The sequence below is a fragment of the Heterodontus francisci genome, chromosome 14, assembly GCF_036365525.1.
Source record: "Heterodontus francisci isolate sHetFra1 chromosome 14, sHetFra1.hap1, whole genome shotgun sequence".
Classification (NCBI taxonomy): Eukaryota; Metazoa; Chordata; class Chondrichthyes; order Heterodontiformes; family Heterodontidae; genus Heterodontus; species Heterodontus francisci.
In genome coordinates, this window is record NC_090384.1 from 16,599,586 (window position 1) to 16,626,530 (window position 26,945).

The window sequence follows — 26,945 nt, forward strand, 5'->3', positions numbered from 1 at the left end:
AAGTCAATGGGAATCAGGGGGAAAACTCTCTGCTGGTTGGAGTCATACCTTGCGCAAAGGAGGATGGTTGTGGTTGTTGGAGGTCAATCATCTGAGCTCCAGGACATCACTGCAGGATAGAATCCTAGGCCCAACCATGAGTTCCGAAGAAGGGTCACTGACCCGAAACGTTAACTCTGCTTCTCTTTCCACAGATGCTGCCAGACCTGCTGAGTGATTCCAGCATTTCTTGTTTTTGTTTCAGATTTCCAGCATCCGCAGTATTTTGCTTTTATCTTAATCAATGACCTTCCTTCAATCCGCTTCTGCTCCCCGTTCCCTCTCACAATTGCTGCCTTTCGTCCCCGCATGGGGGAAGTAGGGAAGGGAGAGAGTGACAAGATAAGCAGGGGAAGGGAGGGAGACTGGGAGTGGCCGAGGGGGAAGAAGTGGCAAGTCCACGGATTCTGTTGAATTGAATACACAATCATGCTGAACACTAGCTCCCAGGAGTTATCTGTTACAACTTCCAAAATGTTAGAAATCTCTTTTTAAGATGCTCACTGGTTTAAAATTTGGGTTTGTGTCCAGAAATAATTGTCAATAAAATTCATTAAACAACCTTTTGTGGAGAGCAGGAGTGGGGACCAGAAGTGGGAGGGAGCGGGAACCAGCGGCAGAGGTGGTGATCGCATTTTGGTTTCATTTGTTTTCATTTTGTGATAAATTGAGCAGCGCCATAAAATGTTGCAGCTAGTGACGTTTCAGTGCATGAGTTTGAATTTGCGCATGTGCAAGTACTGCGCCACTTAGTGGTTGTATTGTCAGCAAACGTAGGCTTTTTAATATCATGTGGAGTGAATTGGATTGGCTGAAGACTGGCACCTGTATTGCTGGGGACCTCAGGAGGAGGCCTAGATGGATTATCCACTCAGCACTTCTGACTGAAGGTGGTTGAGAATTCTTCAGCCTTTTCTTTTGCACTGATGTGGACTCCCCCATCATTGAGGATAGGAATATTTGTGGAGCCTACTCCTCCAGTTAGTTGTTTAATTGTTCACCACCATTCATGACTGGATGTGGCAGGACTGCAGAGCTTTGATCTGATCCGTTGGTTCTGGGATTGTTTAGCTCTGTCTTTTGCACGCTGTTTCCACTGTTTGGCATGCAAGTAGTCCTGTGTTGCATCGTCACTGGGTTGACATCTCATTTTTAGGTGTGTCTGGTGCTGCTCCTGGCATGCTCTCTTGCACTCATCATTGATCCCCTGGCTTGATGGTAATGGTAGAGTGAGGGATCTGCTGTGCCATGATTTACAGATTGTGTTTGAATACAATTTTGCTGCTGTTCATGGTCCACAGCGCCTCATGGATGCCTAGTTTTGAGCTGCCAGATCTGTTCTGAATCTATCCCATTTAGTGCAGTGTTAGAACCATACAACACGATGGGGGGTATCCTCAATGTGAAGACGGAATTCGTTTTCACAAGGATTGTGTGGTGATCACTCTTACCGATACTGTCATGGACAGATGCATTTGCAGCAGATGTGAGGAAAAACTTTTTTATGCAACTAATGACCTGGAACTCGCTGCATATTGAGGGTGGTGGAAGCGGATTTTATAAATAATTTCAAAAAGAAATTGAATGAGGACTTGAGCTAAATAAACTTACAGGGCCATGGGGATCGAACGGGGGAATGGAACTGATTTAGATTTAGAGATACAGCACTGAAACAGGCCCTTCGGCCCACCGAGTCTGTGCCGACCATTAACCACCCATTTATACTAATCCTGCACTAATCCCATATTCCTACCATATCCTCACCTGTCCCTATATTCCCCTACCACCTACCTATACTAGGGGCAATTTATAATGGCCAATTTACCTATCAACCTGCAAGTCTTTTGGCTGTGGGAGGAAACCGGAGCACCCGGAGGAAACCCACGCAGACACAGAGAGAACTTGCAAACTCCACACAGGCAGTACCCAGAATTGAACCCGGGTTGCTGGAGCTGTGAGGCTGCGGTGCTAACCACTGCACCACTGTGCCTCTACAGAGAGTTGCTATGGACCCGATTGGCCGAATGGCCTCCTGCGCCATAATGAATATGACTCTAGAGTTTTGTCAGAATTCTTCTGGAAGTTGTTGTGAGCCTTACAGCAACCCACTTGGAATTTCACTTTCTCACAAAGTCAGGAGTTTGGTCATGCAGGAATTCTCTTTCTGAATCCATACATAAACAACTTGGATTCAGTAATTGGAAATAGAATGTCACTGGCAAAGTATTGCCCATGCTCTTTGCCCTCAAGAAGGTGGTGGTAAGCCGCTACTTTGAACGGCTCCAGTCCCTATGGTGAAGGTACTCCCACAGTGCTTTTAGGGAGGGAGTTCCAGGATTTTGATTCAGTGACAATGAAAGAATGGCGATTATAGTTCCAAGCCAGGATGGTATGTGACTTGGAGGGGAACTTTCGGGTGGTGGAGATCCCATGCACCTGCTGCCCTTGTCCTTCCAGGTTGTAGAAGTCACGGGTTTGGAGGTTGCTCTTGAAGGAGCCTTTGTAAATTGATGCAGTGCATCTTATAGTTGGTACACTTTGCTGCTGTAGTGTGCCGGTGGTGGAGGGAGGGAATGTTTAAGGTGGTGGATGGGCTGCTTTATCCTAAATGGTGTTGAGCTTCTTGAGTGTTGGAGCAACACCTATCCAGGCAAGTGGGGAGTATTCCATCATATTCCTGACTTGTTATTTGTAGATGATGGAAACGTTTTGGGGAGTCAGGGGGTGAGTCACTCACTGCAGAATACCCAGCTTCTAGAATGGATAGATATTTGATCTCTCGAAATCAAGGGATATATGGAAATTGGAATTGAGGTAGAAGATCAGCCATGATTCTATTGAATGACAGAGCAGGTCTGAGGGGCCAAATGGTCTACTCCTGCTCCTATTTCTTATATTCTTATCTTCTGACCTGATCTTGCAGCCACTGTATTTGTGTGGCTGTTGCAATTAAGTTTCTAGCCATTGGTGACCCCCAGGATGTTGATAGGGGATTGGATGATGGTAATGCCGTTGAAAGCCAAGTGGAGGTGTTTAGATTCTCTCTTGTTGGAGACAGTTATAATCTGGCACTTTTGTCGCATGAGTGTTACTTCTCACTGATCAGCTCAACCCTGAATGTTGTCTATGTCGTATTCAATGCAGGCACTGACTGCTTCTTTATCTGAGAAGTTGTGAATGGAACTGAACACTGCAATCATCAGTAAACATCCCCACTTCTGACATCATGATGGAGGGAAGGTTACTGATGAAACAGCTTAGGACACTACCCTGAGGAACTCCTGCAGTGATGTCCTGGAGTTGAGATGATTGGCCTCCAACAATCATAACTACCTTCCTTTGTGCTAGGTATGACTCCTGCCAGCGGAGAGTTTTCCCCCGATTCCCATTGACTTCAATTTTGCTGGGGCTCCTTGATGCCAGATTCGGTCAAATGTTACCTTGATATCAAGGGCAATCCCTCTCACCTCATTTCTGGGATTCAGCTCTTTTGTCCTTTTTTTAATTCTTTCAAGGGCAAAGCCAGCATTTGATGCCCAACCCTATTTGCCCTTGAGAAGGTGGTGGTGGTTTGGGCCAAGGCTGTAATCAGGTCTGGAGCCAGTGATACTGGCAGAATGCAAACTGAGCATCAGCTAGCAGGTTATTGAAGAGCAAGTGCCATTTGATAACACTGTCGATGACACCTTCCATTACTTTACTGGGGCAGTAATTGGCCAGATTGGAGATCTCTAGCTTTTTGTGTACAGGATGTACCTGGGCAATTTTCCATATCGCCTTGTAGATTCCAGTGTTGTAGCTATACTGGAACAGCTTGGCGAGAGGCATGGCTAGTTCTGGAGCACAAGTCTTCAGCACTACAGCCCATATGTTGTCAGGGCCCATAGCCTTTGCTGTATCTGGTGCACTCAGCGGTTTCTTGATATCATGTGGACTGAATCGAATTGGCTGAAGACCAAGTGATGGTGAGGATCTCAGGAGTAGACCAAGCTGGATCATCCACTTGGCAGTACCGGCTGAAGATGGTTACAAACGCTTCAGTATTTTCTTTTGCATTTGTGCTAGGCTCTGCCGTCATTGAGGATGGGGATGTTCATGGAGCCTCCTCCTCATCCCAGTAGCTGTTTAATTGTTCGCCACCATTCACTATTGTATGTGGCTGGAATGCAGTGGTTTGATCTGATCCGTCGTTTGTGGGATCGCTTAGCTCTGTTGGTAGCATGCATGTAGCTTGACCAGGTCGACACCTCATTGTTGAGTATCTTACAGGCATGCTCTCCTGCACTCCTAATCGAACCAGGTTGATTACTGGCTTGATGGTAATGGTAGAGTGGGGGTATGCTAGGCTATGAGGTTATAGATTGTGATGTGATGCAATTCTGCTGCTGATGATGTGCCACAACCCCTCATTGATGCCCAGTTTTGAGCTGCTGTATCTGTTCTGAATCTACCTATGGTAATGTCACACAACATGATGGAGGATGTTCTCAGTGTGAAAATGGGATGATGGTCACTCCTACCAGTACTGTCTAGATGGATGCAAATTGGTAAGGAGGTTATTCCCTCATATTGGTTCTCTCACCACCTGCTGGCAGCTATGGCCTTCAGGACTCATCCAGCTCAGTCAGTAGTGGACATTGAAGTCATCCATCCAAAGTCCATTCTGTGCCCTTGCTACACTCAGTGCTTCTTCCAAGTTGTGTTCAACATGGAAGAGCACTGAGGGAGGGCGGTAGGTGGTAATCAGCAGGAGGTTTCCTTGCCCATGAGACGACATGGGGTCTGGAGTCAATGTTGAGGGCGCCCAGGGCCATTTCCTCCTGACTGTATACCACTGTGGGGCCATCGGAAATGGTGATGATGGAGTCTGGGATGTTGGCTGACAGGTATGATTTTGTGATTCTGACTGTGTCAGGCTGTTGCTTGACTTAGCTGTGAGACAGTTCTCCCAATTTTGATCTCAGATGTTGGTAAGCGCAATTTTGTAAGGTTGACTGGGCTGGTGTGCCTTTGCCATGTCTGAATCCGCTACCTAGGTCAATGGCGGGTGGTCTGTACAGTTTTCTTCTTATACTTTGTTGTTTGGTACAATTGAGGGGCTTGTTAGACCATTTCAGAGGGCACTGCGCTGTGGGTCTTGAGTCACTTATCGGCCAGGCAAGCACAGCAGATTTCCTTCATTAAGTGAACAGGATGGGCTTTTACGAACATATGAACATATATACGAATTTGGAGCAGAAGTAAGCCATTCGGCCCATCGAGCCTGCTCCACCATTCAACAAGATCATGGCCGATCTGTTTGTAACCCCAACTCCACGTTCCCACCTACTCCCGATAACCTTTCACCCCCTTGCTCATCAAGAATCTATCTACCTCTGCCTTAAAAATATTCAGACTCTGCTTCCACTGCTTTTGAGGAAGAGAATTCCAAAGACGCATGACCCTCAGAGAAAAAAATCTCTCCTCATCTCTGTCTTAAATGGGCGACACCTTATTTTTAAACAGTGACCCCTAGTTCGATATTCTCCCACAAGGGGAAACATCCTTTTCACATCCACCCTGTCAAGACCCCTCAGGATCTGATATGTTTCAATCAAGTCGTCTCTTACTCTTGTAAACTCCAGCCAATACTAGCCTAGCCTGTCCAATCTTTCATCATAAGACAACCCGCCCATTACAGGTATTGGTCTAGAAAACCTTCTCTGAACTGCTTCCAGCGCATTTACATCCTTCCTTAAATAAGTAGACCAATACTGTACACAGTACTCCAGATGTGGTCTTACCAATGCCCTGTACAGCTGAAGCATAACCTCCCTACTTTTGTATACAATTCCCCTCTCAATTAACAATAACATTCTATTAGCTTTCCTAATTCCTGGCTGAATCTGCATACTAACCTTTTGTGATTCATGCACTCGGACACCCAGATCCCTCTGCATCTCAGAGTTCGTCAATCTCTTACCATTTAGATAATATGCTTTTTTATTCTTCCTGCCAAAATGGACAATTTCACATTTTCCCACCTTAGACTCTATTTGCCTTATCTTTGCCCACTCACAATCTATCTGTATCCCTTTGTAGCCTCCTTATGTCCTCTTCACAATTTACTTTCCTACCTATCTTTGTGTCTTCAGCAAATTTAGCAACCATACCTTCGGTCCCTTCATCCAAGTCATTTACATAAATTGTAAAAAGTTAGAGCCCCCGCACTAATGCCTGTGGCACACCACTAGTTACATCTTGCCAACCAGAAAATGACCCATTTATGTCTGCTCTTTATTTCCTGTTAGCTAGCTAATTTTCTATCCATTTTACCACAATCCAGCAGTTACATGATCACCGTTGCTGATACTAGCTTTTTATTCCGGATTTATTTAATTAAATAAAGTTAAATTCCCCCAACTCACGAGGTGGAATTTGATTTCATTTCTCTAGATCATTAGTACAAGCCTCTGAATTACTAGTCCAAAACAATGCTACCGTTGGCTGTGATAGAGAAACAATTTCTGCTGGTTTAACTCTATCACTAGGGGACAGAGACTTGGCTCTAATTTTTAGGCTTTCAGGAATGAAGTTAGCAAACATTTTTTCACGCAAAGCGTGGTAGAAATGTGGAACTCTCTCCCACAAACAGCAGTTGATGCTGGGTCGATTGTTCATTTTAAATCTAAGATTGATGAATTTCTGTTAAAGGGGCGTGGTTGGTTCCCACTGTTCAGCTCCTGACTGACCGCAATTGTGTTTTGTTAAAATGTTGCATTAGCCCCTGAGTGTCTCTCGGGACAAATAAACAGAGAAGTGACAGGTTTTCTCATAGGTTAAAAAAATGATAACTATTTATTTTTACGCAATTCCCGAAATGGTCACAACCTCACCCACAAGTACACAAGAGTGGTTAAGACTTCAGACAGGAAGTGGTGGTCACTTTTAGTTCCCTGCTGCAGCAAGTTGATGTGCAGAATTAGCAGCAGGGCTTCTTGTTTGTTCTGGTCCAATCTCACAGCCTTTGGCTGGACTGCTTTCTGAGATGTTGGCTTGATCTTCCCTCTCTCTCCAGAGGGCTATCTTTTAAGGTAAATATACATCACATTAGAGTTTCTGTTAGGAGATACATAGCCTTCTCCCCTGGTGATGACCACACAATGGATCAGGATGTGGAGACCACAGCTATCGATTGATTTCTGAATGGGGACCAGTCTGTTAGCACGGTGCTATCCCACACCTGTTCGATTTTGATTTGGGCTTTGAGTCCATCTGTCTCCAAAATCCTTTGTTAGTTCATTCATGTTGATGAGAGTCGCTAATATGCAATAGTGCTGCTTTCAATTTCAATGGGGTTATCCTCAGAGCTATTTCAGAGGTGACGAGTTCCAAATTTTTCAGACAGGTTTGTTGATGTCTATTACAGGAGGGGTCATGTGACTGCTACTTCATTTTGACTGTGGTGCAAGTGCCCATGTTCTTGTGGTTATGTTTAACAGTTGACTTTTTAAATTCATAATTCTTCCATTTCATTGTTTATTTCATCACAACTCCTTCTTGCATGACCAGGGATATGGGGTAAAGGCATTAAGTAACAGCCATGATATCATTGCATTGTGGAACAGGCCTGAGTGTCTAAATGGCCTATTCCTGTTCCTATGTATAAAAAAAAGACTTAAATTTACATATCACTTTTTGTGACCACCGTTTGTCTCAAAGCACTTTACAACAAATGAAATACTTTGAAATGTACTCACAGTTATAATGTAGGAAATATATAGGAAATGTAGGTAGCAGACACTCGCTGAGGGACCAGGCTTGGTTACAGAAGCATAGTAGTTGTGTTTACTGGACTAGTAATTCAGAGGGCTGGACTAATAACCCGGAAACATGTTCAAATTCCACCACGGCAGCTGGACAATTTGAATTCAGTTATTTAATTAAACCTGGACTAAGAAGCTAAAATCAATGTTGGTGACAGTTAAATTACCAGATAGTTGTAAAAGTCCATCTGATTCGCTCATGTCCTTCAGGCAAGGAAATCTGCTGTCCTTCCCTGGTCTGGCCTATATGAGACTCTAGATCCACAGCAATGTCATTGATTCTTAACTGAACTTGGAAATGGCCCAGCAGCCACTCAGTTGTATTCAAGAAGGCAAGGGCAATGAGGGATGAGCAATAAATGCTGGGCTTGTCAGTGAAATGCACATTATGTGATCGAATGAATTAAGAAAGAACTCACTCAGATATTAGAAGCTTGCTGATGTATCAGACATCCGCTTATCCACTGCATGCAGGAGCTCATGTTGGAATCCTGCAGCAGTGTGACGTTCATTGTTCTGTCTTGTCATTTCAACTTTAGGTCTGATTGAGTTTGCATCAGGAGTGAAGGTGAGATCCTGGAGTGTGAGTGTCTGCTTTTCATAGTGAGAACCTAGTGGCAGTATTGATACAGAGTAAATCTCCCTCTACACCGCTCAATCAAACACTCCCAGGGCAGGTACAGCACAGAGTAATGTTCCGTCTACACTGTCCCATCAAAAACTCCCAGGGCAGGTATAGCATGCGTTTGATACAGAGTAAAGCTCCCTCCACACTCTCCTGTCAACCATTTCCAACACACATGCAGAACAAATTCAATATTGAGTAAAGCTCCCTCTTCATTGTCCTGAACTGAAGCCATTGAGTCATAATGGCACAGAAGGAGGCCATTTGGCCCATCGAGTCAATGATGGCCCTCTGCAGAGCAATTCAGTCCGTTCCATTCCTCCGCTCTATCCCTCTAGGCCTGCAAATTTGTTTCCATCAAGTGTCCATTCAATTTCCTTTTCAAATCATTCATCGTCTCTGCTTCCACCACCCTTCGGTATCATCGGCAGATTTTGAAGTTTTACTCTGTGTTCCAATATCCAAGTCATTTATATTTATCAAGAAAGCAGTGGTACTCGCACTGAACGTTAGGGAACACCGCGGTCTACCATTCTCCAGTCTGAAAAACAACCATTTACCACAACTTGCTGTTTTCTGTTCTTGTGCCAATTTTTTATGCAAGCTGACACTCTCCCTCCTAGTGCAGTTGTGTCATTAATTAGCATGCAGGGCCAACAGCAGTCACTCGATTCAGGGATTCAGCCTGTAAGGTTGCAGGTTTTGAAAACTTGTGTCTTTATGGATTTATAAGTTCTGTTCCTTGCTTTCTAACTTTGAGAGATTGCCCACCCTGGTGTAAATATATAGCTGGACGCCATCTTTTTTAAAATTCATTCACGGGATGTGGGCATCGCTGGCCAGGCCAGCATTTATTGCCCATCCCTAATTGCCCTTGAGAAGGTGATGGTGAGCTGCCTTCTTGAACCGCTGCAGTCCATGTGGGGTAGGTACACCCACAGTGCTGTTAGGAAGGGAGTTCCAGGATTTTGACCCAGCGACAGTGAAGGAACGGCGATATAGTTCCAAGTCAGGGTGGTGTGTGACTTGGAGGGGAACTTGCAGGTGTTCCCACGCATCTGCTGCCCTTGTCCTTCTAGTTGGTAGAGGTCGCGGGTTTGGAAGGTGCTGTCGAAGGAGCCTTGGTGCATTGCTGCAGTGCATCTTGTAGATGGTACACACTGCTGTCACTGTGCTTCAGTGGTGTAGGTAGTGAATGTTTGTAGATGGGGTGCCAATCAAGCGGGCCACTTTGTCCTGGATGGTGTCGAGCTTCTTGAGTGTTGGAGCTGCACCCATCCAGGCAAATGGAGAGTATTCCATCACACTCCTGACTTGTGCCTTGTAGATTGTGGACAGGCTTTGGGGAGTCAGGAGGTGCGTTACTCGCCTCAGGATTCCTAGCCTCTGACCTGCTCTTGTAGCCACGGTATTTATATGGCTACTCCAGTTCAGTTTTCGGTCAATGGTAGCCCCTAGGATGTTGATAGTGGGGGATTCAGCGATGGTAATGCTGTTGAATGTCAAGGGGTGATGGTTAGATTCTCTTTTGTTGGAGATGGTCATTGCCTGGCACTTGTGTGGCGCGAATGTTACTTGCCACTTATCAGCCCAAGCCTGGATATTGTCCAGGTCTTGCTGCATTTCTACACAGACTGCTTCAGTATCTGAGGAGTTGCGAATGGTGCTGAACATTGTGCAATCATCAACGAACATCCCCACTTCTGACCTTATGATTGAAGGAAGGCCATTGATGAAGCAGCTGAAGATGGTTGGGCCTAGGACACTAACCTGAGGAACTCCTGCAGTGATGTCCTGGAGCTCAGATGATTGACCTCCAACAACCACAACCATCTTCCTTTGCGCTAGGTATGACTCCAGCCAGAAGAGGGTTTTCCCCCTGATTCCCATTGACCTCAGTTTTGCTAGGGCTCCTTGATGCCATACTCGGTCAAATGCTGCCTTGATGTCAAGTGCAGTCACTCTCACCTCACCTCTTGAGCTCAGCTCTTTTGTCCATGTTTGAACCAAGGCTGTAATGAGGTCAGGAGCTGAGTGGCCCTGGCAGAACCCAAACTGAGCATCACTGAGCAGGTTGTTGCTAAGCAAGTGCCGCTTGATGGCACTGTTGATGACACATTCCATCACTTTACTGATAATTGAGAGTAGGCTAATGGGGCTATCTGCTAGGTAGTGTAGCAGTACTGCAAAGCGTTTGCTTTCTATTCACAGACTTCTTTCTGCATCGCTCCCTTTATGACTTTGTTCCACTCTACCCTCAATATAGGTTTGATCTGACACTGTCCCAAGATAGTTTTCATTGCCGTCCAGTATCTTTTATGATACGCTTATCCTTTGGCAAATGTGCAGGCTGTAGTGATAACTGTTGCATACCCTTTCAGGCAAAAGGGTTTTCATGATCGCCTGATCGGTTTCTACTTCAGCCAGTTCTGTTGGAGATTAAAATTCTGGGGTGATCTTTTCATCTACTGGTGCATATTGAACGACAGAATTTCAAATCATTAACTGCTAAATTCCTGCTCCACTATTGAATGTTTATAGCACGGAAGGAAGCCATTTGATCCATTGTGTCTTTGTCAGCTCTTAAACTAATCCCACTGTCCTTTTTCGCCGTAGCCCTGTATCCTGAATCTGCTTCTAAAATTTATGCTTTCTTTCTCAAACCTCACCATACACCAGCAGTTCTGTATAAACTAGTTCCTCTCTTATCTTTCTCCCCCCTCACTACCAGTGACAGTTTCAGTTGGTGACCCTTCATCATTTGACTCGCCAACCTGAAGAAATAGTCTTTCCTAGCAAATCAATTCATTGTTGTTGCTTAAAATTAAAATTTCTAGTAAATCTCCTTTTAACTTCCTAATTAGTTCACGCTTAATTGGTTTAAAGATTGGTTGACCGTGTTGTAAAGGCAATCCTTTTATTTTGTGTTACATAATTGTGTTTTCACAGTGAACCCAACTTACTTGTACATGCCTGTAACCAGTTGGGGCATTTCCTGCAGCATCGCGAGACCAACCTGCGATACCTGGCTCTGGAGAGCATGTGGCTGCTGGCTAGCTCCGAATTCTCTCGTGAGGCAGTGAAGACACATATTGAAACAGTCATTAGTGCCCTCAAGGTAACTACAAATACTCCCTGCTGCATTCATCTGACTTTACTTCCAACAGTACATTTATAATGCAACGCACCATCGGGGTGGGCAAGGAGGCATTTTGCAGCAGGTAGCACTTTGTAACCAAAGGTATCAGAATACGCACAATACTGGTCTGTTCAAATACTTGTGCCCTAAATATGTCAAACCTGTGACCGGAGCATCAGTTTTTACCCACTGCATCTGCATTTACACAGTGCAGCCATTGCATCCATGTTTCCATGACACCATCTACGTCCATGTTTCTGTGACACCGTCTGCCCCCGCCCAGCTGTTCCTCAGCAAGCACCTCCATCGCAATACCGCAGCGACCCATTCATAGTCTTCTATCCGCTGGGTATCAACATTGTGAAGCTCCTTTACTTCATTTGCCCTAACTACTTTTGATTCTGCCTTTCAATCTTTTCACTCTACCAAATTCCCTGCCTTGTAGGGCTTGCCCTTTTTTTGAATCAACTTGCAGGGCTATGGGATAGGGCAGGGGAATAGGACTGATTGGATTGCTCGACAGAGCCAGCATGGACTCAGTGGGCTTAATGGCCTCCTTCTGTGCCTTAAGGACTTTATGAATTTCTCGCTGGAAAAAGTACAAATGTAACTGCATCCTTTCTGGCCGAAGTGGGGTTTGAAAAATCAGATTGAGGAGATCGACAGTAACCTTGTATGACGAAAGCCGTTGCTGTGTCGGTCAAAACAATTATTAGTCGTAGCCCATTGGATACAATGGCTCACCAACTTTGCCATTTGTGTTGCAGACCGAGAGGGATGTTAGTGTGCGACAGAGGGCAGTGGATCTCTTGTATGGGATGTGTGACCGGAGCAATGCCCAGCAGATTGTGGCAGAAATGCTGAATTATCTGGAAAATGCTGATTATTCTATTCGAGAAGAAATTGTGAGTCCTCTTTATCTTTGAACAATGGTGTCTGTTACTACTGAGATGCTTTGACGTTTTGTTTCCAGTTCCTGACTACCAGTACAGAAATTTTACTGGTTCAAAATAGAGCTTACTTCTATTTTTTTATTAACTCCACCAGGTCTGGAGTGTATGTGACAGGACAGGTGAGTAACCAGGTCCAATGCAGCACCTGTGGGTGACAGGACAGCTGAGAAAACAGGTCTGATATTGAATCTGTGGGCGACAGGACAGATGAGTAACCAAGTTTGATATAGAACCCATGGCTGACAGTACAGGTGAGAAATCAGTTCTGATGTTGCACCCGTGGGTGACAGGATGTGTGGGTAACCAGGTGCGATATAGCACCCATAGGTGGCAGGAAAGGTGTGCAAACAGGTATGATGCAGCACCTGTATCTGATAGGTCAGGTGGATGACTGGCTGGACTGCTTGTCCAGAAACAGCGGTGGAAGCAGAATCCATAAAAGCTTTTGAAAGGGAAGTGGATAAATATTTGAAATGGCAGATTTAAATGTGTGTGGAAAAGGGTGCTGGGGAATGGGACTGAGGGAAGAGCTCTTTAATAGAGAAGGCACAGGGCCGATGGCCGAATCAGTGAAGGATGGGGGAATGGGACTGGGGGGAGGAGAGCTCTTCAGAGAGCTAGTCTAGAAAGCTTCAATAATCCGATGTGCACAACCTTTTGGGGGAGGGAATTTGTGTGAAAAAGTGTTTCCTGATTTCATTACTGAATGTCTAGCTCTAATTTTAAGATTATGCACCTTGTTCTGATTTCCCAGAACACTAATGAAAGGTCATCGACCTGAAATGTTAACCCTTTCTCTCTCCACAAATGTTGCCAGACCTGCTGAGTATTTCCTGCTTTATTGCATTAACCTCTTAATTTTTTTTACCTGTGCACTAGCTTCTGAATTTGTGTATATGGACCCTAAAATCTCTTTGCTCTTCCCCAAAACCTCTCACTTTCCCACACTGAACTCCATTAGCCAGTTTTGTCCACTTACTAGTCTTTTTATGTTGCTTTGTAACTTCCAGCTCCCATCTGCACTACTTATCATGCCTCCCAAGCTAGTGTCATCTGAAAATTCGGATCTACAACTCTCAGTTCCTTCAACAAAGTCATTGATAAATATGGTGAAAAGCTGAGTCCCCAGTACAGATGTGTACTACATGTCACATCCCGTACTCTCTGTCGCGTAAGAACATAAGAAATAGGAGCAGGAGTAGGTCATTTGACCCCTAGAGCCTATTCTGCAATTGAATAAGATCATGGCTGATCTGATTATGGCCTGAACTCCACTTTCCTGCCTGCCCTCCCCCCCACAATAACCCATTACTTCCTTGTAGATCAAAAATCTGCCTAGCTCGGCCTTGAATACATTCAACGAGTTAGCCTCCCTTGGGTAGACAATTTCTAAGATTAACAACCCTGTGAGAGAAGAAATTCCTCCTCATCTCTGTCTTAAATGGGAGACACCTTATTTTGAAACTGTGGCCCCTAGTTCTAGATTCCCCCATGAGGGGAAACATCATCTCAGAAACGGCCCTGTCAAGCCTCGTCAGCATCTTATATGTTTCAATAAGATCACCTCTCATTCTTCTAAATGTCAGTAAGTATAGGCCCAACCTACTCAAACTTTTCTCATAAGACAACCCTTCATCCCAGGAATCAACCTAGTGAACCTTCTCTGAACTTCCTGCAATGCAAGAATATCCTTCCTTAAATAAGGAGACCAAAATTGTACGCAGTACTTGAGATGTGGTCTCACCAGCACCTTGTTCAGTTGTAGCAAGATTTCCCTACTTTTATACTCCATCCCTCTTACAATAAAGGCCAACATTCCATATGCCTTCCTGATTATTTGCTGTACTGCATGCTGACTTTTTGTGATTCATGTATAAGGACACCACAGAATTCTGCAGTCTCCATTTAAATAGTATTCTGCTTTTCTATTCTTCCCACCAAAGTGGACAATCTCCCATTTTGCTACATTATATTCCATCTGCCAAATCTTTGCCCACACTTAACCTATCTATATCCCTTTAACTCTTTAACCATGATTTTATGGGCCCCCTGAGGCGGGATCGTGGGGTGGGCGGCACGGAGTATCATGACAGATGGCGGGGAGGCGGCAGGGCTGAGGGCCTGGTCCCATCCCCATTGCCCAGCGATCTTCCCAGGGGCGACATAGGCTGACGACGGCCTTCCCACGCAGAGGCCAACTGAGGCCCTTAAGTGGCCTATTAATGGCCTCTTCCTACCGCCACTGGGATTTTACCAGCAATGGGCAGGGTTGACACTGCCGTGCGTAGAGGTCGCCTTGTAAAGCAAGGTGCCCTCCCTGCGGGCTTTGGCGGGTGGTTGGGGGGGTCCCTGTGCCCTCTGTGGGCAATTTGTGGCCCACAGAGGACCCCCCCACCAGGAAAAACCATACCCCCAGGACTGCACCCCCCCCCAAACCCATGGACTGAACGACCACCCCACCCCCAGGGGGCCTTCCGGATTGTCGTCAGCGACCCCGCCTCATCTACCTCTGTTCCACGGTTCCATTGCAGGGCCTGAGTCCAAGGCCTCTGCAGTACTGGCAGTGGCACCCACTCCTGGTGGAGCTGCTGATAATGCTGAGCTGCCAGCCCTCTGATTGGCCAGCACTTCTTGAAGGCGGGATCCCCATCCCTTTAAAGTCTTTAAAGGGACAGGGATCCCACCTCCTAAAACTTTGAACCATAAAGACCGGAGGATCGCTCCGGGGTGGGGTGGGATGGGGGCACGAAAAGGCAGAGGTGGGGTTCTCCCTGCCTTTCCGGCCCAGCGCAGGGGGCCCAAAATCCAGCCCTTTCTATCCTCCTCACAACTTGCTTTCCTATTTATCTTTGTATCGTCTGTAAATTTCGCTACAATACACTCAGTCCTTTCATCCAAGTCACTAATGTAAATTGTTAATAGTTGAGGCCCCAGCACTGATCCCTGAGGCATTCCACTAGTTACAGTTTGCAAACCTGAAAATGACCCATTTATCCCAACTCTGTTGCTTGTTAGTTCGCCAATCCTCTATCCATGCTAATGTATTAATTACCCCGACACCATGAGCTCTTAGCTCCTACCTTTGAACAAATTTCCAACCCTTGCCACAAGGTTTCCTCTAATGTGGTGTTCTTTCAGTTTTGCTATTATTCTCTTGGTAATATTTAATGGGACAGCGTAGAAGGGGCTTAATCCATGTTGCACCTGCCCTGGGAGTGTTTGATGGTGACCCTGACTGACCAAAATGAAAATGATCCATTTTGCAGTATGAACATCCTGCAGCTTGAGCACAAACCTCAGCAGCAATTAATGTTCGATTTATCATCCTGGCAGATTCTGAGAATTTTTCGGGGTTTACAGTTCACTTTTTATAAAACATGTTTTTGGTGTGTTTGGGTGGTGGACTATCCTGGGCAGTTTCTACAGCAGTTCTGATGAAAGGTCACAGACCTGAAACATTAACTCTGCTTCTCTGTCCACAGATGCTGCTAGACCTGCCGAGTATTTCCAGCACTTCCTGTTTTTATTTCAGATTTCCAGCATCCACAGTATTTTGCTTTTATTACTATGGTATGGACAGACTTGTAGACAGGTGCATAACTGAGATCAGCCAAGCAATTTATGGGCGGCGCAGTGTTTAGCACCGCAGCCTCACAGCTCCAGCGACCCTGGTTCAATTCTGGGCACTACCTGTGTGGAGTTTGCAAGTTCTCCCTGTGTCTGCGTGGGTTTTCGCCGGGTACTCCGGTTTCCTCCCACCACCAAAAGACTTGCAGGATGATAGGTAAATTGGCCATTATAAATTGCCCCTAGTATAGGTAGGTGGTAGGGGAATATAGGGACAGGTGGGGATGTGGTAGGAATATGGGATTAGTGTAGGGTTAGTATAAATGGGTGGTTGATGGTCGGCACAGACTCGGTGGGCCGAAGGGACTGTTTCAGTGCTGTATCTCTAAATAAAAACAAATAAAATAAAAATTTGGAAAACGACGCCTATATTCTACCATTCTGTGACAGCACTTGTAACTTTACCTTCAGGACAAGATCATAGGCACATTCTGTGCCTGATACCTGTGTTTTTACAGTGTACAGAATGTCGTGAATTGTAACGAGAATGCTGTAGTACAGGAAAATGATTTGCTATCCTTTCTGAGGTCAGCCGGGAGCATTGAGGCTGATTGAAATATCCCCACACCAGGCTAACTGAAATTGGCACAGAGTGGGAATTGAACTTAGAAAATCTCCCTTGTCTGTGTAAAGAAAGAACAAACTTGCATTTATATAGCACTTTTCCTGACCTCAGGACATCCCTAAGTGAGCATAAAAATAGAAGGATAGACAGATGAATGTATGGCTGGGAAGATGGTGCAGGAGGGAGGGCCTCAGATTCCTGGGATATTGAGACTGGCTCTGGGGGAGATGGGACCTGTACAGGCCGGACGGGTTGCACCTGATCAGAGTTGGGACTGAGTTCCTTGCGGGACGTTTTGCTAGTGCTGTTGAGGAGCGTTTAAACTAGTTTGGCAGGGGGATGGGAACCTGAGGATAGACTTAGCTGGGACAAAATCAGAAATTAAAATGGAAGGCAGAAAATTAATGGATGAGTCTGGAAGACAGAGGAAACGAGGGTTAGGAAATTAAAATAGAGTTTGGCAGTGCTCAAGGATATCTGTTTCAATGCAAGGAGTATAGCAAATAAAGCAGATGAGCTGAGGGCACAGATAGACACGTAGCAGTATGATATCATAGCTATTACAGAAACATGGCTTAAGGAGGGACAGGAATGACAGCTCAACATTCCTGGTTACAGAGTTTTCAGACATGATAGGGAGGGGGATAAGAAAGGAGGGGGAGTCACCATTTTGGTCAAGAAATTAATACAGCTATGTGGAGGGATGATATGTTGGAAGGTTCATCAAATGAGGCCATATGGATTGAGCTAAGGAACAAAAAAGGGGCAGTCACACTGCTGGGAGTGTACTATAGACCCCCAAACAGTCAGAGGGAGATAGAAGAGCAGATATGTAGACAAATCTCTGAGATGTGTAAGAACAATAGGGCAGTAATAGTAGAGGATTTTAACTACCCCAATATTAACTGGGATAGTTTCACTGTGAAAGGAATTGAGGAGCAGAATTCTTGAGGTGCATTCAGGAGAACCTTTTTGCCCAGTATGTAGCAAGTCCAACAAGAGAGGGTGCGGTTTTAGACTTAATTTTAGGAACTGAAAATGGGCAGGTGGAAGGAGTGGTAGTGGGAGAGCATTTTGGAGGTAGTGATCATAATTCAGTCATTTTTAACATAATTATGGAGGAGGACAGAGATAGAACAGGAGTTAGAGTTCTCAATTGGGGCAAGGCCAACTTTACTAAACTGAGGAATGATTTAGCGAAAGTGGACTGGAAACAGCTCCTTGAAGATAAATCAGTGTCAGAACAGTGGGAGGCATTCAAAGAGTTCATGGTAAACATGTTCCCACAAAGAAAAAGGGTGAGGCGGCCATATCTAGAGCCCTGCGGATGTCAAAGAGCCTACAGGGTAAGATAAGGCAGATAAGGAAAGCTTATGTCCGACGCTGAGAACTCAATACTACAGAAAGCCGAGAGGAGTGGAGAGGTGAAATCAAAAAGGAAATTAGGAAAGCAAAGAGCGGGCATGAAATAATATTGGCAAGCAAAATCAAGGTGAATCCCAAGATGTTTTATCAATACTGCCATGGTCCTGTAGTTTTTTCTTCGGAATATGCGGTTTGCCTTTAAGGCTTGCAAGGGATCAGTATTGCTTTAAGAGCTGGAAAGCCTTAGGAGTTGTAGAAAGGTGCATTTTTGTTGCCTTGAAACAGCCATTTGGAGACTGCAATTCAAAGGATGCATTCTCGTTACCATAGATACAGCCATTGGGAGTGAGTCTCATGCTATACATTTGTTACAATTCAATTTTGAACTGGCTTTTAGTTGAAGACTGTTAGAACAAACAGAACACACAGGCACAGAGACATACAGACACAGCTGGTGTTGGCACCTGAAGAAAGAGCTCTCAACCATTTAAACTGAAGGCATAGGATTTTAGTCTGTTTATCATTATCTCTCAGAATTCTAAGAAAGTCAAGAGATCTCTGGTAATTTAAATTGAAGAAAGGGAAGTTAGATTGTGACAATCTTTTATCCCTCAAAAACTCTAAAGTCAGCTTGATTCAACTGAAAGTCTTTGCAAGTCGTTAATTGTTGAAATTTGCTGGAGAAGGAAAGCATCACCTACTGTTTGCAGTTGGACTACGGACTGTTCTACTGTGGAAGAACCTTTTTTCTGCATCGGACGGCTGTGAGGACTTCAAGCAACATTCTGTAAGGACTTTAAGCAACATTGGACTGGAAATTTGCAAGGACTCGAATTTTTTCTATTATGAATGTTGTTTATATCTTCATAGTGTTTAAGAATTTAGTTCTTCTAATTAAGCAGTTAATTTGTTGATTTAAAGACCCCTGGTTTGGTTAGCCTCATTCGGGGGTTAATAGATGGTACAATTTGGCTGGGTCTTTCTTTAATTTGGAAAGTTTTAAATGATATGTTAGGCGATCTGTGGAGCGACGGGATTGAATTATCAGTGTGTTTTTCCCACCATAATCAAAATCGTATATTTTGATTGTGGGCTTTGACAGGAGCGGTCGGTCGTAGTAATACATTAAGAGTAAGAGAATCACTAAGGAGAGAGTAGGGCCCGTACAAGACCAAAGAGGTAACCTATGTGTAGGAGTGGAAGATATTGGTATGGTTCTTAATGAATACTTCGCGTCTGTCTTCACAAAAGAGCGGGATGATGCAGATATTGTAGTTAAGGAGGAAGAATGTGAAGTATTGGATATGATAAACATAGGGAGAGAGGAAGTATTAATGGGATTAGCGTCCTTGAAAGTTGATAAATCACCAGGGCCAGATGAAATATATCCTAGGCTGTTAAAAGGAGCAAGTGAGGAAATAGCAGAGGGTCTGACCATCATTTTCCAGTCCTCACTGGATACAAGTGTGGTGCCGGAGGATTGGAGAATTGCTAACGTTGTACCTCTGTTTAAAAAGGGAGCAAAGGATAGACCGAATAATTGCAGGCCAGTCACTCTAACCTCAGTAGTGGGCAAATTATTGGAATCTATTCTGAGAGGCAGGACAGTCAGCATGGATTTGTTCAGGGAAGATCTTGTTTGACCAACTTGATCGAATGTTTTGAAGAAGTTACAAGGAAGATAGATGAGGGTAGTGCAGTTGATACATGAATTTTAGCAAGACTTCTGACAAGGTCCCACATGGCAGACTGGTTAAAAAATAAAATCCCATGGGATCGAGGGAAATGCAGCAAGGTGGATACAAAATTAGCTCAGTGGCAGGAAACAAAGGGTAATTGTTGACTGGGGGGCTGTTTCCAGTGGCATTCCGCAGGGCTCAGTGCCAGGTCCCCTGCTTTCTGTGGTGTATATTAACAATTTGGACCTAAATGTAGGGGGCATGATCAAGAAGTTTGTGGACCACACAAAGATTGGCCGTGTGGTAGATAGTGAGGAAGATAGCTGTAGGCTGCAGGAAGATATTGATGGTCTGGTCAGATGGGCAGAAAAGTGGCAAATGGAATTCAACTTGGAGATGTGTGAGGTGATGCTTTTGGGGAGGTCAAACAAGACAAAGGAAATACACGATTAATGGGAAAATACTGAGAAGTGTAGAGGAAGTAAGTAACCTTGGAGTAAATGTCCACAGATCCCTGAAGGTAGCAGGACAGGTCAATAAGGTGGTTAAGAAGGCATATGGAATCCTTTCCTTTATTAGCTGAGGTATAGAATACAAGAGCAGGGAGGTTATGCTGGAACTGTATAAATCATTGGTTAGGCCACAACTTGAGTACTGTGCACAGTTCTGGTCACCTCATTACAGAAAGGATGTAATTGCACTAGAGAGGGTACAGAGGAGATTTATGAGGATGTTGCCAGCACTGGAAAAATGCAGCTATGAGGAAAGATTGGATAGGTTGGGATTGTTCTCCTTGGAACAGAGAAGGCTGAGGGGAGATCTGATTGAAATATACAAAATTTTGGATAGAATGGAGGTGAATGGTCTATTCCCCTTAGCAGGGAGGTCAGTGACAAGGGGGCATACATTTAAAGTGATTGGTAGAAAAATTAGAGGGGAGATGAAGAAAAACTTTTTCACCCAAAGGTTGATGATGGTCTGGAACTCACTGGGCAGAAACACTAAACTCATTCAAAAGGAGTCTGGATATGCACCTCAAGTGCCGTAAGCTGCAGGGTGACGGACTAAATGCTGGAAGGTGGGATTAGAGTAGGTGGATCGTTTTTCGGCCGGCACAGACACGATGGGCCAAGTGGCCTCTTTCTGTGCCTTAAACTTTCTATGATTTCTAAGTGCTTCACAGCTGAGGAAGTGCTTTTGAAGCATAGCCACTTGTAATGTGGAAATTGCACAGAGCAAACATCAATAAGGTGACAACCAGATAATCTTTTTTCGTTTGACAAGGTGCCACATAGAAGGTTATTGCTCAAGGTGTAGTGGGTAACATATTAGCATGGATACATGATTGGCTGGCTGGCAGAAAACAGACAGTATACATAAATGGGTCATTTCTGATTGGCAGGATGTGACGAGTGGAGGCCCGCAGGGGTCTGCTCTGGGGCCTCAACTTTTTACAATTTATATCAATAACTTAGATGAGGGGAGTGATAGCATGGTAGCTAAATTTGCAGATGACACAAAGATAGGTAGGAAGGTATGTTGCGAAGAGGACATAAGGAGGTTGCAGACCGATATAGATAGGTTGAGTGAGTGGGCAAAAATCTGGCAGATGGAGTATAATGTGAAGTTGTTCACTTTGGTAGGAAGAATAAAAAAACAGAGTATTACTTACACGGAAAATAACTGCAGAGGGATCTAGGTGTTCTAGTGCATGAGTCACAAAATGTTAGTAAAAAGGTACAGCAAGTAATAAAGATAGCTAATGGAATGCTATCCTTTATTACGAGAGGAATAGAAAATAAAAGTAAGGATGTTATGCTTCAGTTATACAGGGCATTGGTGAGACCACATCTCGAATATTGTGTGCCGTTTTGATCTCCTTAGTTAAGGAAGGATGTGAATGCGTTGGAGCCGTTTCAGAGGAGGTTTCCTAGATTAATACCTGAATTGGGTGGGTTATCTTATGAGGAAAGGTTGGACAGACTGGGCTTGTTTTCACTCGGGTTTAGAAGAGTGAGGGGAGACTTGATTGAAGTATATAAGATCCTGAATGGTCTTGACAAGATGGGTGTGGAAAGGATGTTTCCTGTTATGGGGAGTCCAGAACTAGAGGGCACTGTTTTAAAATTAGGGGACGCCATTTTAGCACAGAGATGAGGAGAAATTTTTTCTCTGAGGGTTGTGTGACTTTAGAACTCTGCCTCAGAATTTGGTGGAGGCAGGGTCATTGAATATTTTTAAGGCGGAGGCAAATAGATTCTTATTAAGCAAAGGATTCAAAGGTTATCAGGGGTAGATGGGAGTGTGGAATTCGAGACACACAGATCAGCCATGATCTTACTGAATAGCCTACTTCTGCTCCTAATTCGTATGTTTGTTTGTGATGTTGGATGAAGGATAAATATTGGCCAGGAGAAACCAGGAAGAATTTCCTTGATGATCTTCGAAATAGTGTCATGGAATTTTTTTTATGTCCACCTGAGAGGGTAGATGGGCCTTGGTTTAATGTCTCATCCGAAAGACAACACCTGCGACAATGCAGCGCTCCGTTACGATTGTACTAGGGTGTCAGCCCATATTTTGTGCTCAACTTTCTGGCTTCATTAATTAGACCATTAAGGATTCGTGTAGGTCTCATCAGTCTATTTCCTCACTTTAGGTATTGAAAGTAGCAATCCTGGCTGAGAAGTATGCTGTGGACTACACCTGGTATGTTGACACCATCTTGAACCTGATCCGAATCGCTGGAGACTATGTTAGTGAGGAGGTGTGGTATCGAGTCATTCAGATTGTCATCAATCGCGATGATGTGCAAGGTTATGCGGCCAAGACCGTGTTTGAGGCAAGTCATTATCAAACCCAAATTGTCATATTCTGGGGAGGTTGTTCCCTCTTGATGATGGTGTAACACAGTGCTCATTTCACATGTGTATTTCACAGTGACATAACATTTCATACACCTCCAGATAGTCCATGTGTATGGACAGTGATTTGTTGATGCTTTCTGAACCTGAGGTTGGACTATAACGTTGTTCAGACCATCATTCGTTGTGCTGTGGTATCAAATAATATCTAACGGATTTTGTAAAATGTTTTACTTTTCTTCTCTTCATGCCTAAAGATACTGGCTCCTGTTGGGGCGCAGTTTCACGGTTCAAATCACTAGTGGTCTTTCTTCATTTGAGCCTAGAATCTGAGTGTCATTAGGATATTTGCTTTGTAGATGGCATCACAGTTGAGCCTGATCCTGACCTCACATTTAAAACACACGTGCATCTCCAGCAAAGGTTGCTGAATAATGATCCGGAGCAAGATCCCTGGCTCATTGATCCCAGCTTGGGTGCAGTGAGACTATTCGAAACACTACAGCCTTCATCCCGGTGGGATCAGCTAACTGACTGGCCCGGGATGGTAAGTGGGAACTTCTGGTGTGTATGTCCCGATACTGCAACATTGTGTTTGTCCACTAGGCGTAAGCTGTGCTATTGAGATGCTAATACTGCCATGTGATCAGGTGTGTTTGAGGGTGATGGGTGTTTGGTAATCATGGGTCTGAAAACCATCACAATCTCATAGTTGAGTTCCTCTTTATATCTTCAGGTTTTTCTAAGATATATATGTTTTTAAAAACCAAAAAAGTCAGTGCATGTATTGCACATTCCATTGTGAACCTCTTCCTGTGGGAAATCCATAATAAAAATGTCAACTTTTCAGTAGTGCTTGACTGATTCCACTTGATGGCTCTGAGGAGTTTCAGTTTTAGAAATTGCCTGTCACATCTTCTGCAGTGTGTCATTTTCAGTGTGCAATCTGTCATTTTCCCATAAATCACTCACAATGCTTTCTGGAAACATTTTCATCTGGCAATTTTATTTCGCAGTAACTGAAATTTCTGCCATCCAAAATAAAGTTTTAAACAAAAGCAATAAAAAACTACACAATAACAATAACAAGTTCACAATAACGTGATTAAATTTTGCATTCAATTGTCTTTTAATGCGTTCAACCACAACTTTATATAAAGCTCCTTCAATATGGAAAAACATCAAGTCGCTTCACAAAGGTGTAAGGAAAATGGATGTTGAGCAAGGTAAAGTTTATTTTTAAACTATTTTTTAAATGGTGTGCGTGTGAGAGGAGTGTATTGATAAAATATCACATTGCTTTTGTGTTCTGTAAACTTTGGAAAGTGCATTAGGCTGAGAGTTTTTTCCTTATCTTAATGTTAGTTCATATATCAAAAAAAAGTTGAATTTTAAAGCAAATAATAAGCATCTAATTATCTCACCTAAAAACAAGTTCCACTTGTGTTGTAGATGGTTAGTAATCAGAAAGTTTACTATTTAAAAAAAAAAGACGGAAGTAGAGAGACATTTTAATTTACATATTGTAATTTGAACTGGAATTTGAAATCTTTTACAAGTCCTCTACTATGGGTCTGTTTTCATTAGAACAGAGGAGATTTGATAAAGGTGTTTAAAATTGTGAAGGGATGAACAGCATAGTAGAAACGGGCTGTTTCCAATAATAGGAAACTAAATCCAAACCACACACCCCACTCACCACCCCCCCCCCCCCCCCCACCCCCTGCAATCACGATGTCAGGTTGAACCAGACCATTAGCAACCTCACTGTCCTATTTCATCATGAGTTGAGCATCTGACCCCATATTCTTTCCATCATAAAGACTGCCTACTTTCATCCCCATAGCATTGCCAGTTCATCTGTTCCTCTTGACCTCAACTGTGGCTGATATCCTCATTCATACCTCTGTTACCAATGGCCTCGACTATTCAAAAGCTTTCTTGGCCAGTCTCCCATCTTCCACCTTCTATCAACTTGAGATCATCTAAAACTCAGTTGCCTGTGTCTTAACTTGGACCAAGTCCCATTCATCCATCACCCCTTTACCTGCATACTTACATTGGATCCCAGTGCGCTAAATCTTGACTTTAACATTCTTATCCTTGTGTCCAAATTTCTCCAATCCCTTACCCCTTCCTATCTGTAACCCTCCAAACTTTGCATTCCTCCAACTCTAGCCTCTCGTAAATTCCCGACTTCCTTCACCCAACCATTGGTGGCCATGCTTCCAGCTCAGTAGGCAATAAGCTCTGGAATTCCCTCTTTTAAGGTGCTTCTAAAAACCTACCTCTTTGACCAAGCTTTTGATTACCTGCTTTTGATATTAATCTCCTTCTGTGACTCGGTGTCAATGTTTGTCTGATTACGCTCCTGTGAAGTGCATTGGGACATTGCACTACATTAATGATGCTTTATTTAACAATGGTTTAGATGTATGGTTGAAGGTAAAGGGATAGAAAGGCAGAGTGGACACATGGGATTAAGACAACTATTCATGTGTAGGATAAACACAAACACAGAATAGTGGGGCCAAATGGATAGTTTCTGTGTTGTAATTTCTGTGTAATTCAATGTGAGACACTGACTTTGGAGATTAATGTGTGCTATTTCTCAACAGGCCCTTCAGGCCCCTGCTTGCCATGAGAACCTAGTGAAAGTGGGTGGATATATCCTGGGAGAGTTTGGAAATCTCGTTGCTGGTGATTCAAGATCCAGGTTAGTTGAGTTCACTGCACTTGTCTTCCTTTGCAAAGCCATTTGCTGTGGCGTTTCCTCTTCGCATGTGCTCAGCTGTGCTGTGGACAATTGGCCCTGTTAGTCATCATACAATCAGCAGCCAGTTAGCAAGGCCTGAAATGGGTGGAGTGAGCTATTCCTCCCTCAGCATACTTCCACAAAGGGCATGATTTGCTTGCCTAACTGAGTGCTTTCTGTACCTTTTAGTCTTTGCAGTCGACACTGGTCCGTTGTGGGCATCATCCAATCATTAGGCATAGCAGCACTTGGTATGTGGCAAGTGTACAATTTTACTGGAAGGACTGAGCATTTAAGTACAAGTTATTCTGTGTGCTGGCACTGTCCTTTTAGATGGATCCAATCTAATAATTATGAGTATTAATACTTGTGAATAATTATGAATCATTACTGCAATAGCACTTTTGTTTGCTTCTGCTCTTGGTGTTAATTAAAAAATTATAGATCCATTATAACAATTTTTGGTCTTTAAATTCAATTGTTTTTTACTTTGCCATTTTCCTCTCCTAAAGAAGGAGCTGTTCCTTGAGATATGGTTTCACAATTGATGGACACCATTCTCAAATGGCCATTCTAGTGAGTGTCAACAGGCTGTTTCACCATAGGGTCATCATTGCAAGATTTGATTGTTACCTCATTCGATGTGGGCACTTGCTAGGAGGGGTTTCTGGACAGGGATCAAATGCAGAATCCCTGGCTGAATTCCACTTCCTAACCTGAGGACACCAAAGCCAATTGTAGCCCCCAAACTGCAGACCCAGCTCAAATCAGCTAACTTAGCCCAAATTGGGGATTGAACCTGGGGACTTTACTGGCCCATATGGCTCAGCGACTTACTACCTTTACCAACAGAGAAAAGTGTTATAGAGTTTTAGAGTTATACAGCACAGAAACAGGCCCTTCGACCCATTGTGTCTGGGCCAGCCATCAAGCACCTATCTATTCTAATCCCATTTTCCAGCACCTGGCCGTAGCCTTGCTTGCTATGGTGTTTCAAGTGCTCATCTCAATACTTCTTAAATGTTGTGAGGGTCCCTGCCTTTACTACCCCTTCAGGCAGTGTGTTCCAGATTCCAACCATCCTCTGGGTGAAAGAATTTTTCCTCAAATCCCCTCTGGACCTCCTGCCCCTAACCTTAAATCTGTGCCCCCTGGTTATTGACACATCCGCAAAGGGAAAAAGTTTCTTATTTTCTATCCTATCGATGCTGCTCAGCCTTTTCTGCTCTAAGAAAAACAGCCCTAGCCTATCCAGTTTCTCTTCATAGCTGAAATGCTACAGCCGAGGAAACATCCTGGTGAATCTCCTCTACACCCTCTCCAGTTCAATCACATCCTTCCTATAGTGTGGTGACCAGAACTGTTCACAGTACTCCAGCTGTGGCCGAACTGGCGTTTTATACAGCTCCATCATAATCTCCTTGCTCTTCTATTCTATGCCTCGGCTAGAAAGCGACAGAAAGGACATTTGAGGACTTGTCTACTGAGGTAGTATGGGCCGAGGTTAGAAACAGGAGAGCTGAGGTCAC

At 44.0% G+C, this 26,945-nt stretch overlaps 1 protein-coding gene across 3 annotated transcripts in view; it reads left to right on the top strand.

Moving 5' to 3' along the window:
• The window catches only part of LOC137377249 (AP-2 complex subunit alpha-2-like), a 203,427-nt gene that overhangs the window by 130,796 nt on the left and 45,686 nt on the right, over positions 1–26,945 (top strand). For all 3 annotated transcript variants that reach the window (XM_068046789.1, XM_068046791.1, XM_068046792.1), the window contains 4 exons: positions 11,419–11,587; positions 12,376–12,513; positions 22,457–22,639; positions 25,280–25,377. In XM_068046789.1, coding sequence (XP_067902890.1) covers positions 11,419–11,587; positions 12,376–12,513; positions 22,457–22,639; positions 25,280–25,377 — 588 coding nt within the window. The remainder of the gene's footprint in view (positions 1–11,418; positions 11,588–12,375; positions 12,514–22,456; positions 22,640–25,279; positions 25,378–26,945) is intronic.